Raw genomic sequence first — 12,040 nt, forward strand, 5'->3', positions numbered from 1 at the left:
CAGATCGGATTAATAAACATGACGGGCGGCGATCAAGGCGCCGGCCGTCCCGCGAAAACTGGACCGCTCCTCTCGACGAGATAGCCGATATACGCCACGGGAAAAGCTTCCCAAGATTCCACCGCGGATTCTTGGCGGGAGTGCTCGTTTATGGACCGAGGAGTTGCATAATGTATCGACGTTTTTGCCCGTGAGAGCTTGAACCCGAGTGCATTTCGCCGGCTTTTTCTCGCGGAGGGCCGTCCCGTTCGCGAAGGGCGCGCACACAGGTCGCGGATACGCACCTACGCCTTTTCTTCTCCGTAGGTGTTCGCTTTACGGAAACCGGGAGCAAGTAAGAGAGAGAAAGAGAGAGAAAGAAAGAGAAAGAAAGGAGCACCGGTCGGAGTTGTTCCGCGCTCGAGCAATTCCTTGATGCATATTGTCACGCGTTGTTAAGTCCCGAGAGCACCGGGCATTACCAGCCAGTTGGGATATCGACGCTCTAGCGAAGCAGAGGAGCGAAGGTACAAGGTGCGGAAGGTAGCCGCGCGAGTTCCCCGACTAGTCCGAGCCGCTCTCGGATCGTAACTATTTACGTAAGAGACCTGCGTGCCACGGATATCACCCCTTGGGTTTCTCCTCCACGAGTAACCGAAAGTAAGGCGGCGCGCATCTGGCGAATCGAATTTTAATAGGTTTCAACATAGTCGTTCGGCGCTCGCGGGTTCGTTCGCTTTCTCGCGAGTGAAAGCCGAAATGTGTCGAGACAACAATTATTGCACGAACATTAAAATAATCAATACAGTACTTAGCATAAAAGAAAACTGCCTTATTAATTTGCAGTGCCCGACGGGAATCCTTTAGCCGACCGTTGACGCGCGTACTCTACGTAATTGAAAAAGAGTTGCTCCGGACAGATCGATGGCCAGTTATTTATCTTCGCGGGAGTACTCGCGGGATTACCGTGCAACCTCGACCACACGCGAGAAGGCACGTAGCTTCGCGTATGCAAACGCGGGCTTTCGGTTTGGATTTCCAGGTACGAGCGATCCGTTTTCACGATAGCACGGGGAGTTTTCTGCGCTCCGACAGTTACGTCCCGTCCTTAAGACACACGCGTTGCACTCGACGTGGCGGCTTCGAACTCCGTGAGAGGGGCCCAGTTAGTGAAGTACGCGGGCGTTCAGGGCGGCCGTAAACAATGGTTTTAGCGAGTGCATATACGCCGTGGCCGGACCGGTGAAGCGCTGGTGGCCGACTCCCACGGTTTATAGGGATAAGTCCCTCTTTCTAAGACTGGTCTTTACGCGTACTTTGCCCGTCTACGACTCACCCACTTTGCTTTACTTAAGGTCGTTCGTTGCCTAAGTCGCTGACCGTTTCACCGCCGCCCCCTCGCCGAACGATTGCCGTCCGCCCGCTCTTAACCGACGGTTTACTCGCCGTGGCTTAGCTCTGCCACATTCCATCCTCCATTAGGAAGGCACCGCACGAGTCTGTAAGCGGACCGGCCGCTGCCAGGAAACACCGAGACGTTAAACAATCATCCCTCGCTCTCATTGCCGATAATCTGAACGGCGATGTAAACAGAAAACGCTCCGGCCTTTCTTGTTACGGAAAAACGACTGGGGAAATTGACAGCGTAATTTCGACGTTTCCTTCTCGCGGATTCGCCTCCCGGAGGGCTTTTTTTTTTCTCCCTCCTCGTCGGGTTAAAATTGACACTTCTCACTTCTCACCGTCGAAACTAACGTAGCGCGCGGTTCGCGTCGGATTGAGACTCCGCGAGAATCGCTCGAAAATGATACTTCGGGGAGTTATTTGTAAATTGCCGAGCATCTTCGTGGAATCTGGCGCGAGCTAAACGAAACGCTCGTTTTCGCACGTTTCACAGATTTATATTCCCGTACGTACGTACTCGCTTTTGTATTGTTCCGTGCGTCGCGTTAATTTTTTTTTTCTTTTTTCTTTTTTTTGAAAAGCGCGAATCTGTCATTTAACGTAAGCGTAACGGGACGGGACGCGACTTTCCCTTAGCGGAGACGCGCGGTTCGCATACGACCGACTTCCTCACGCAAATTAGAACCTGTCGGGGTTTTAATCGCCGAGGGGAAATGCAAAGATAGCCGTGGTCCGGCTACGGTGGACAGCCGTCGACCGCAGACGGTAACAGTTCCCAGTTTCACTCCCACGCATTATGAGATCCCGCGTGTTTCGCGACGTAAAACGGGGCGGAACGCGGGAGCAGTTTCGAATTTCACGGATGGCCGCCCGATGACGATTCGTGCGCCCGGCGGTTGCCTCTGACTGCCGAGGCCTCGGTCTCCTTGTTCCTCTTTCTCCTCTCGCGGGGCAAATGCAATAGACTCCGCAAAGTGCATTCGCGAGAACAGAGAAACGAGCGCTGTGTCGATATTCCTCCCTTTTTTTATTTTATTTTTTTTTTTGCCAGTTCGAAACGCTTATATTATGCATGCGCGAGATGCAGCGAGCGGAAAACGCAGGTATACGTCATCGAGACGGGGCGCGAATATCTCGACTCTTACATCGCTTCGCTCTTTTGACGGTGTAAATCGTCGAAATGAAGGTGCTACTATAAAATGTACCGCAGCAGGCGATACAGCGTGTTTCACGACAGGAAAAAAAATTATTAAATATTCCGATAAAGGGGTTTGATAAATAGATCGTAATTGATGACAGAAGCTCGCATTTCCCTCACAGTTGGCCGACGTGTTTTTTTTTTTTTTTTTTTTTTAACTATAACCTACCTAGCAGCTGCAATACGTCGTCGCGAGAAATTGTGATCTTTCGAACCTAGACAATATGCTCGGCGTAATCGAGATGGAGGAACGACCCGACTATAGATAAACGTCGCCGACAGCGTGCACGAAATTACGCTCCATTCATCTTTTCATTCATCCGAAGGGTCTCACCTCGCCTCCTGTAGCTTTCCAAGCCTTAGCCATCGCTGGTGTGTCGCTCGCTCTCCACCGGCGGCCTTCTCTCGGCGTAATAAGCAAAAAAGATCACCCGGCCAGGCCATTACGTAGAAAGGAACGAAGAAATTATCTACTCCGCGCGTAAAAAGCGTGGCAAAGGCAATTCCACCGCGGTTGGACCACCGAGACTTATTTTTGTGATCCCGCCTGCCGCGCGGCAGCTCTCTCGCCGATCCGCGGTACGCCTAGACTAGCTCGGAAACTTTGTCTACGGTATTCTTGCACCATTGATTCGACTGCGAGTCACTGACCGAAAATCCGTGCCCGTTGCTCAGCGGAAGCCTAGTGCCGACTTGTATCGTCGTGAGCGGTGACGATTACAGACTTAAGAATTTTGAGCGTTACTTCGAAATCGAATAATTTTTTTTCTTTTAATTATTATCTGATTAATCTACTTTTCTTTTTTTTTTTGTTCTTTTTTCTTTTTAGAAGGCGACGAGGAGTTGAACGGACGCCTCGTCCAACTCGGCGAGGTGCTGTCCGAGACAGAGGGTGGCGGGAGAGGAGGGTTGGAAGGAGGGTGGCGTGCTATGATCAGCATGGAGCTTCCGGCACACACGACGCAGCATGGTGCCCTACACCTGGGGGTCGGAGTCGGGGTCAACCCGGGTGACCCAGCCGGAAGTGCCCTAGCCGCCATTCATCCGCATCCCCAGGACCCCCTAGCCCTCCACCATCATAATCACAACGCTGCGACACCCGGAGGTATGCATGAGGACTCCAAGAAAAAACGTATGTTTCTTCTTACGAATCCACTTTTTCATTACGTAAAACGCCAGGACCAAGAATATCGCGCGTAACAACGAAATTTCTCTTACGCAATCCGTGATTTTTAAGCACGCGTTTCAAAGCAGTCTGTCGGACATCTAAATTAATTAAATTACATATAATATTCTTCAAACTACCGGCGGGCGTGTGCGTCTGGCCGCTCTCTTTCACCTTTTTTAAAAGGATTATTTTATTACGCGCGTGATATATGTACCGCGGCTGATAATTAGCCTGCCTACCTTTCGATATCGAGTTCGACGACTGCTTCAGGCGTCGCGGTATCAAGACAGCGTCGATTCGAGGCGAACGGCGTGGCTCAAACGCGAGTACGGCGCGCAGCCGACAGGAATGTCGCGGCTGCAAAAAGGTGCGGGCACGTGCCTCGTGAAATACCGGCGATAAATCTTCGTCCGCGACGCTTCTATTACCGGCGACTTATGCGCACGCGATGACGATGCATCACGTGCGCCGAGCCAGGCTGGAATTCCGGAATCCGTCGAATGCGCTTTCCGGCTCTCGCGCGTACGCGCGAGATCTTCGCGTTTGACGTCGACCTTCCTCTCGCGGTGACCGATCGGCGGGAACTTCCGAGACGGCGGTGCTCGCGCGCTTCGGCGGCTTGGCGCAATTTTAAATTGCCGCGATAATTTAGGTATCTGGATCGTATCAATTACCGCGTAATTACTTATCGTTCGGGCTGGACGGGGCATTTATCTCGACGTCTCTTAGCCGCGCTCTGCAAATTACTCATTGAAAATTCTACACCGCGCCTCTGTGCGCGATCATTAATATCCTCGAAGCCGCGAATCGCGCGTGAAAGCGCGCTAAACACTCAAAAGTCCTCCACGTTCCCGTACCCCGTCGGTCCCAGCCGCAGTTTATCATCATTATCTCGCTGCGAACCGCAAGCTTATTAAATCCCGTATCGGCGGCGCGCATCCGGTGAAGCGACGTGCCGAGGGACACCGCGATGATTTCTCCATCAAAGACCGTCGGAACGAGACTCCCGCGTGAAAGAGCTCCTTGTTCCGTACGGAACAATCGAGTTAGCTGAACTTGCTCGGCGCTCGCGCTAAGATCTTTCCCGATACACAGATACGCGACCGCGCGCGCAGCGGGCGAGATTCATCTTACAGACGATAGTTCCGCCATGGCGGGCGATTGCAAGGGTACATTTTTGAAGGTATACTAAGTCATACGTGACACGTGCGCGGGTAGACACGCCAGGATCGGTAGTCTCCTTCGAGCCAACGGTTGGCTGCGCCGAACGCGAAGGGTACTGTTGCACGTCCTCGCAAATAAATGTGTGCGTGAAAGAGAGTGGGGCTGGTTAAGGAAGATGAAAGGCAGCCGCCGTCGCGGCAGTCAGTGACGCGGCATGAGCCACGAGGCCGAAAGAGGAGAAAGGGTGGAGGAGAAAGAGGCAGCCCCGACGCAGGTCGTTAAATCTAATGATATCAATGTATTTGACAAGGAGATCCGCGGATCAATTTTCGGGCCACACGCACGTCTGGCTTGTGTCATGTGTTTCGCCGTTGTTTCGTACGTACGCTCGTTAAGTTTCAATGTAATAACTGCGTCCGTACTCGCGAGCTTTTCCTCCTCCGATTCTCGTTGACCGCGGAACAGATATACTTTTAATTCCACGTTTGAATTACGCCTCGCTAAAGCAATCGCTGAGCAACGCATAACGGATTTCGATTATCTCTAATGGTGCGTAACCACGCGACGGAATTAATTTGTAATTAATGCCCACCTGCGTGCACGTCGCGTGCAGAACGCGAACCACGGTGAATTATATGGTTTATTGACCTCGCGACACAATAATTATTTTGCGCACCTCTCGGCCCCCGGATCCGGCCCCCGTTTTGTCTCGATTTCGCAGTCGTGACTAATCGCTGCTCCGTTTAAACCCGTTAATTGGCGAGCGAGGTCTCCCGATTTGATTCCGGCCGTATAACAACGATGCGTAATGAGATGGTTTCTAATTTTTTTTTTCTTTTTTTTTTTTGGAACTATCGCCAGAAGAAAGTGACTTCCTAGCCGGTGGAGTTGCACGTGAAAGATCACGATCTAAATTTATCCCGCGTTTTATTTTTCACCGGATTGTCTTACAAAAAAATTTATCGAAAACCCATGCCTTTCTCCGGTATATTAGGCGTCGATCTGGACGCGTTGCGCAAGAAATACGGGTCCGCGTTTGGCTGTCTGTGTGCCGGACTTATTTAGCAATTCGCATTAAAATATCCGATACCACGATATTCAAGAATGCAGCGTTACACGAAACGACGTGGCCGCTGATTGCTGCCTACGTTCCTCGCGGGATATATTTGTAATTATTTGCATACGCAGCCTCGTCGAGAACGGCTCTGATTATTCATATCGTGCATCTCGTGCGTATAACTTAACAGATGTGCAGTAGCAAACTTTTTCTTGCATATCGTAAAAAATAAAGGGAAGAAAAAAAAGCCCACATATCATAGTTCGAGCTATCCAAGCTGAGGGAAGGGGGACGGGGGATTAAACGCGCGAACCATTATCGGGAGAGTAACACGTATCACGCTTTAATCTTCTCGCGAAAGTTATTCTTTCCGCTGGACGGACGCACGGATCGCTTATGGGGATTCCCATCGCGCCGGGCTCGCGCAACACCGGAATGACTGGCAGCATCTAATATATTTCGTACCGCGTGCACACACGGAAACGCGTCTCGTTGTGTGCGGCAGCACGTATACGCTGTTGCCCGTAGCCCGTAGGAGAACATTCGGGGTGAGATAGCGACGGTTATTTATAGGGTTAAATAAAGGAACACTGTGCGCGATCGCGCGATACCGGGGCCCGGCAGTACAAATAGGTTGCCGTGCAGGTTGCTATCGCGCCGCGAGTCGTCATGATCCGCAGCAACGTGAATTCTCGCGAGGCGTATTCGTCTGCCCCCTCGCGATATCGGGGAAGTCATGAATCTCGCACGGCCTCTCTTCTTTCCGACATATTTGTATTTTCAGATATACATATTAAAATTGTTAAAAAAAAAAATTCAAGCGGGTTTATTAAAGTTTTAGCGTCGAGTCCGATTACGTCTCATTAGCATCTCTTAATCTCATTAAAATACTTCATTATCGCTCGCCAGAAATACCTTCGTCGAAGCTTCGTCGAAGACGCTGATTATAATTCAGGGAACGCGGCGTAACGCATGATTACAGGCTGTAACGTTTCAATTAACACGCGATCAAGACACTTCGACTACACTAAGAATATGTGAATATGAGTTCTTTTGGTTATCCATTTAAATATGTGTGTATATACATATATACGTGATTCGGCGATAATCTTGGCTACGGATCTCTTCGGATTTCAATTTGCACGTTTTAATTTATTTTTTTTTCTTTTCTGTTCCCGAACAGATGACGGCGGCCACGGAATGAACCAGGATGGTGAGTGAGCTTTTGTTTTTCATATAATTACGATCCCGCATGATGGTTGCGATCCAGTTTTACGAGACGTTTCCCTTGACACAGTGCTGGGATTGGGTTTGTCGCGCGCGCGCGAACGGCCGCGGAAAAGCCGCACCGTGGAAAATGCGCGAGCGAACGCTGCATCGGACAAGCGTTTATCACAAACCGTTAGCGATACGCACCGGCATTCCCGTTATAATCGACGATAGTAATTAAATGCAATGGAAGCGAGAAAGTTATCTGAGAGATGTCGGCTGCCGCTTATCGGCATCGAGATCGATCGCGGGAGATCACCAATTATCTCAACACGAGTTTCCTACCTGCTATCGGACGTTCCGGGGCCGCGACACGGAATCGTCCGCGTGATTCGATCATTGATAAATTGATAAGCAAGCTGCGCCCCTACGATCTTATTAATAATCGGGCGAGCCGTTGCACGCGCCACCGAGCTTCGCTGCCCTAAATCCGTGAGGCGGCAAACGATCTAAGTCGCACGTCTGCGATATCAACGTACAAATGTTAATTGGATGGGCGATAACACCGCGAGAAATCGCAACTCTGTAATTTACCGCGATACCATCGTTTAACCTTCTCATTACCAGATTAAATCTGCAACCAGACTTTAATTCCTCTTAACGTCATTAGATGAAATTTACGTCGCGTTGACACCGAAAGAAGCATTTTGATTCCTAACGCGCGAAACACGACCGGGCGCCGGTTCATTCTTTCGAAAAAAAAAGAAGGAAAGAAAAAAAAAAAAAGGGCCTCGCGCGTGTCGAGAGTATCCCAGGTCGTTTTCTACCTCGCGATGCCTTGTGCACGCGGATCAGAGGGAATAGGACCGAGAGATACCTTCCTTCCTTCTCCTCGACGAAGCGGTGAGGAGGATCCGCAGGATCGCCGCGCGATGTTCACGTATAATTTATGCCGATGACTTACACGCCTCGCCGCGGTAGGTGGGAGACGGCGCTGGATGGTAATCACGAGTTTAAAGGGTAAACGATCGCAAGGTGTCGGGGGCCCCGGCGTGGGGCCCCGTGGGCCCTGCCAGCGTGCTCAATATTCAACAGGTATTTACATTCGCAAATTGTTTACGTCAGCCCACGATGAAATCTGTCAGGATTTTGTTTCGTCGGCAGCTCGACGGAGCTCTCTGCGCTCCCCGTCCTTCTTTCTCTTTTTTCTTTCGGTCCACCCTCCCGTTTATTTCTCCCTGTCTTTCATACGGCGTCTTTCGTCTCTGTTCTCACCTTCCTCCCACACGAGGCCCGGCGAGAGGCACGCACAACGAGAAAAGGTTACCCTCTTCTCTCGCGTCCGTCCTTCCCCCGAAGCAGCGCGTAATTGCATCTGGGTATTAATCAACCGTACGTCGGGAACGAGCACGGCGAGATCTTGATTTTCGTAAGCGCGTCTTACCCGCGATTGCTAGTTTAGGAACTATGTTCATTTAATAACGCTTAATAAAGATTACGAGGCATGCACCGGTGACTATCTCGCAAAATGTATTTATTTCGATTACGATCGTATAAAGAAAAAAAAAAATTTTTTTTATGTTTTAAACGTAAAACTTACGCATTTAATCGATGTACTTTTATTTTCGCTTAATTAATGTGTACACACGCAATCGGCAATCAACGATAGTTCCGCTCTTGTCACGAGATCGGAGAAATTATTGTCGCTCGCGAGACATCGATTTAGCGGGGGACTTTTGCACGCTTCCATTACAATTACATGTCCTCGAGCTTCGACGTACAATGTATCTCCCACATGCGCCATACATAGGTGTACCTTTCCGCGATTTTTCAGCTCTGGCTCGCAAGATCGAGGCTAAAGATAAATAAGTCGCGCGCCGGTCAAACGTTCGTTGCGAACACGCAAAACCAGTTTGCTTTCCTTAATGTCGGACGATTACGTGGACACTTAGAAAAAAAAGTGCCGCAACCTGCAGCGAACTGTTGGTCGATCGCTTTTAATAGCCGAATCGCGCCGCGGCTAGCTTTGGAGTCGGTCCGCCGGTAAAAGCACAAACTCCGCGCAGAATCTCAAATATTCCCGGCGAGCTCACGTTACGTTACGTTCGTCGTGGGAGACCAAGCCTGCGTTTTGATAACGCCACGCGGTGAGAGCGGTGCTCGGCGATGACCTCTCTCCTGAAAAAGCGCTCTTCTAATCCCGCGCCGTCGAGGGGATATTCGCAGCCCTTCGCGGCGGCATTCGCGCGCGCGGCAGTTTACGCTCCTCTTCCCCGAGTCCTGGGAGAGGACTCGGACTCGGCGGCGCACGTTAACGTTTATCGCCGGTTATTAATACGGCGCGGATTACGCGCCGTAAGTAACGTCGCGCTCATACGCGCGCGAACGCGTATCCGTGTGCCTGCGTTTGCAGTTACGGCGGCCGGCCCGGTCCTAATTATAGCGTAATACAAGCGCGATCGTATGCCGCGCCACGGCGCTTACGTAATCTCGCGATAATGCGGTACTTCGCGAGTGCACGCGCTCGCGAGTGCGCTTACGCCGCGCAGCGTAAGGCCGCATACCTCGCCTACCGATGGAAGCATTCGCCCCTGCGCGCCGGTGGAGCCTCGGCCGGCCGGGGTGATGCCGCGTTATCTCGTTTGGAATAATGACATTGAGGCGCGCCGATTTTTGTCGCGCGCGCGGAAAGTCGGCGGCGACGCGATAGCATCCGGCCGCCGCCGATCCGCGCCGAGATTACCCCCGGGATCCGCGATCCAACGCGGTCGGTCCGCTTTGACCGATTTGCGTACGCATTTTCTCAATTCGCGTTACGAGGGGCGTTCCACCAAGCTGAGGGAAAGAAGGTGAAACGAGCGAGACGCGCGTGACGCTAAAAATATAATAGCGCGAAAATTACGCGCCGCGAGATTTCCTCTGTTATTAAGGCTAACGCTTTCGCGCTGGATGCATTTACGTCGCACAAGGCATTATAATTATCGACGCGATTTCCTAAATCTCGATACTTAAGGTGGATACTGAAATATATGACCCGTATAAAATTTTGACGCAATCCCGACGTAATGTATTCCTATCGACTTCCAGAATTTTACGATCGCCAAATTGAGCCGGGGGCATGTATCGCCGATCGGAAAATTATTGAGATTCAATTAAGATAAGATTTGTTAAAATTTTATGTCGGAGGGTAAAAATTAATATACTAATGCTTTATCCCGTTCGCATTGCGGAATTAAAAGCTAAAACTTCTATATCGCTATATTAATTAAAGTTGAAATAGATTCAATAAAAACGCAGATAAGATCTAATTAATTAAAAGAGAGAGAAAGAAAGATAGAGAAATAGGGTGTAGTGGCGAGTGAGCTGGAGTATAAAATCAAAACGAAAAAAATAAAGAAAAAGAAAAAAAAAACCATGTACATGTCCGTTGTACATCTTGGTAATTTTCTGAAAGTGCACGATGATAAAGAATAGCTTAACGAGCTGACGTTTGTCTGGCTGAAAATCAAAGATTATCTGGTTGATTTGATTGCACGAACGGTGCAATCGCGACGTGCCGGTGGAGCGGCTTTCCGCGTTCGTCGAGCCACCACGGCGAGATGCCACCGCCCTGAACGATTCAGGAAGCGAGGTCAGCACCCTGCCTCTTCCTTTTCTCCCTTTCTCGCTTGTCTCGATTAGCCGGGAGTATAGCTGCGCGATAACATCGACCTGCGCCGCGAGTAGTCGCGGCGATAACGCGCTATCGCGGCTCCCGCGGTGAATCACCGAATGCACTTTGAAAGGTCATAATATTCTAATGCATCTCTGTTATCGATTCCCCACCTACCCGGTCCGGAACAGGCGGCATCGGCGATCCGCTCGCTCGCGCGATCGTGATTAATGACACGGCGCGAATCATAAATTGTACCGGGCGATATTTATTAATTGCGCGCGGCAGCCACGAGGAATTTCGGAGAGATGTATCGGTAGCTTCCTCGGAAATATTTTATCCCGAGAGATACGAGCAGATATACGGATTCATACACGTCGCGAAAAGCGGCCGCGCGGGCAACTTTCGTTTACTCGGTTATCAAATAGACTTGGTAAAAAAAAAAAAAAAAAATAAAGCGGAAATACTTCTGAGAGATTCGGTTCGGATCGACGAAATTATTGAGCAATCTCCGCGGCGTACGCGACGTCGGTAAATAACGAAAGAATGCGGATTAAAATTTATTCAGATTACATTTGTACGTTCTATTAGTTATCTTTTTGAAACATCTGGCGCATTCGCACGATACGTCAATGTTTTACGACGTGGGATACTTATAGCTCGCCGGTGAGAACATTCCTCGGCGATGCGACAAAGTAATACGGCCGGTTCAAACGAGCTTGCTAATCAACAAAACTGTTTCTACCGACTGGTATCTGATGCACATGCCGCACGAGAGAGCCGCGTATGCGCCCAAGTGTGTGTACGTGCGCGTTTTATTCGCCTTTCGCATAAGTAGTACGTGCAGTACCACGCCCGCGCACGCGAGAACTCGTTCGACAGAACGAGAAAGACGAGGGACGAGAGAGAAAGAGAAAAAGAGATAGAGAGAGAGAAAGAGAGGTGCACGGCACGCACTCGCACTCGGCGAATGATTTGTATTGCTAAATAATCAGCGCCAGTTGTCTCGAGCGGTTGGTTTAATGACGACCGCGGGGGAAAGCGAGCGAGGAGCGAAGAGGCGAAGGCGAGTCACCTATAATACGCAATGCACACATGGACCGTGCATTCGTCCTGGCAGGGGAGTCGACAGGCCTTTCTGTCGTTCGCGCGAACTTTAGCTGGCAATCGCATAATTTCTGGCCGCGCTATCGCGGACGCGCGATACTT

The 12,040-nt window shown here is 50.4% G+C and overlaps 1 protein-coding gene and 1 long non-coding RNA gene across 3 annotated transcripts in view; one reads left to right on the forward strand and one right to left on the reverse strand.

Annotated features, from left to right (window-relative positions):
- The window catches only part of LOC139109525 (uncharacterized), a 122,718-nt gene that overhangs the window by 75,114 nt on the left and 35,564 nt on the right, over positions 1 to 12,040 (reverse strand). The window lies entirely within an intron of this gene.
- Positions 3,419 to 12,040, forward strand: part of Sv (paired box protein shaven) — a 91,126-nt gene continuing 82,504 nt past the window's right edge. The window contains exons 1-2 of one of the 2 annotated variants that reach the window (XM_070668622.1): positions 3,419 to 3,713; positions 7,154 to 7,183. In XM_070668622.1, the coding sequence (XP_070524723.1) occupies positions 3,512 to 3,713; positions 7,154 to 7,183 (232 nt within the window). In that variant the 5' untranslated portion in view covers positions 3,419 to 3,511. The remainder of the gene's footprint in view (positions 3,714 to 7,153; positions 7,184 to 12,040) is intronic. The other variant, XM_070668621.1, reaches the window with a different exon arrangement.

This window comes from Cardiocondyla obscurior, linkage group LG18, assembly GCF_019399895.1.
Source record: "Cardiocondyla obscurior isolate alpha-2009 linkage group LG18, Cobs3.1, whole genome shotgun sequence".
In the NCBI taxonomy this organism is placed as follows: domain Eukaryota; kingdom Metazoa; phylum Arthropoda; class Insecta; order Hymenoptera; family Formicidae; genus Cardiocondyla; species Cardiocondyla obscurior.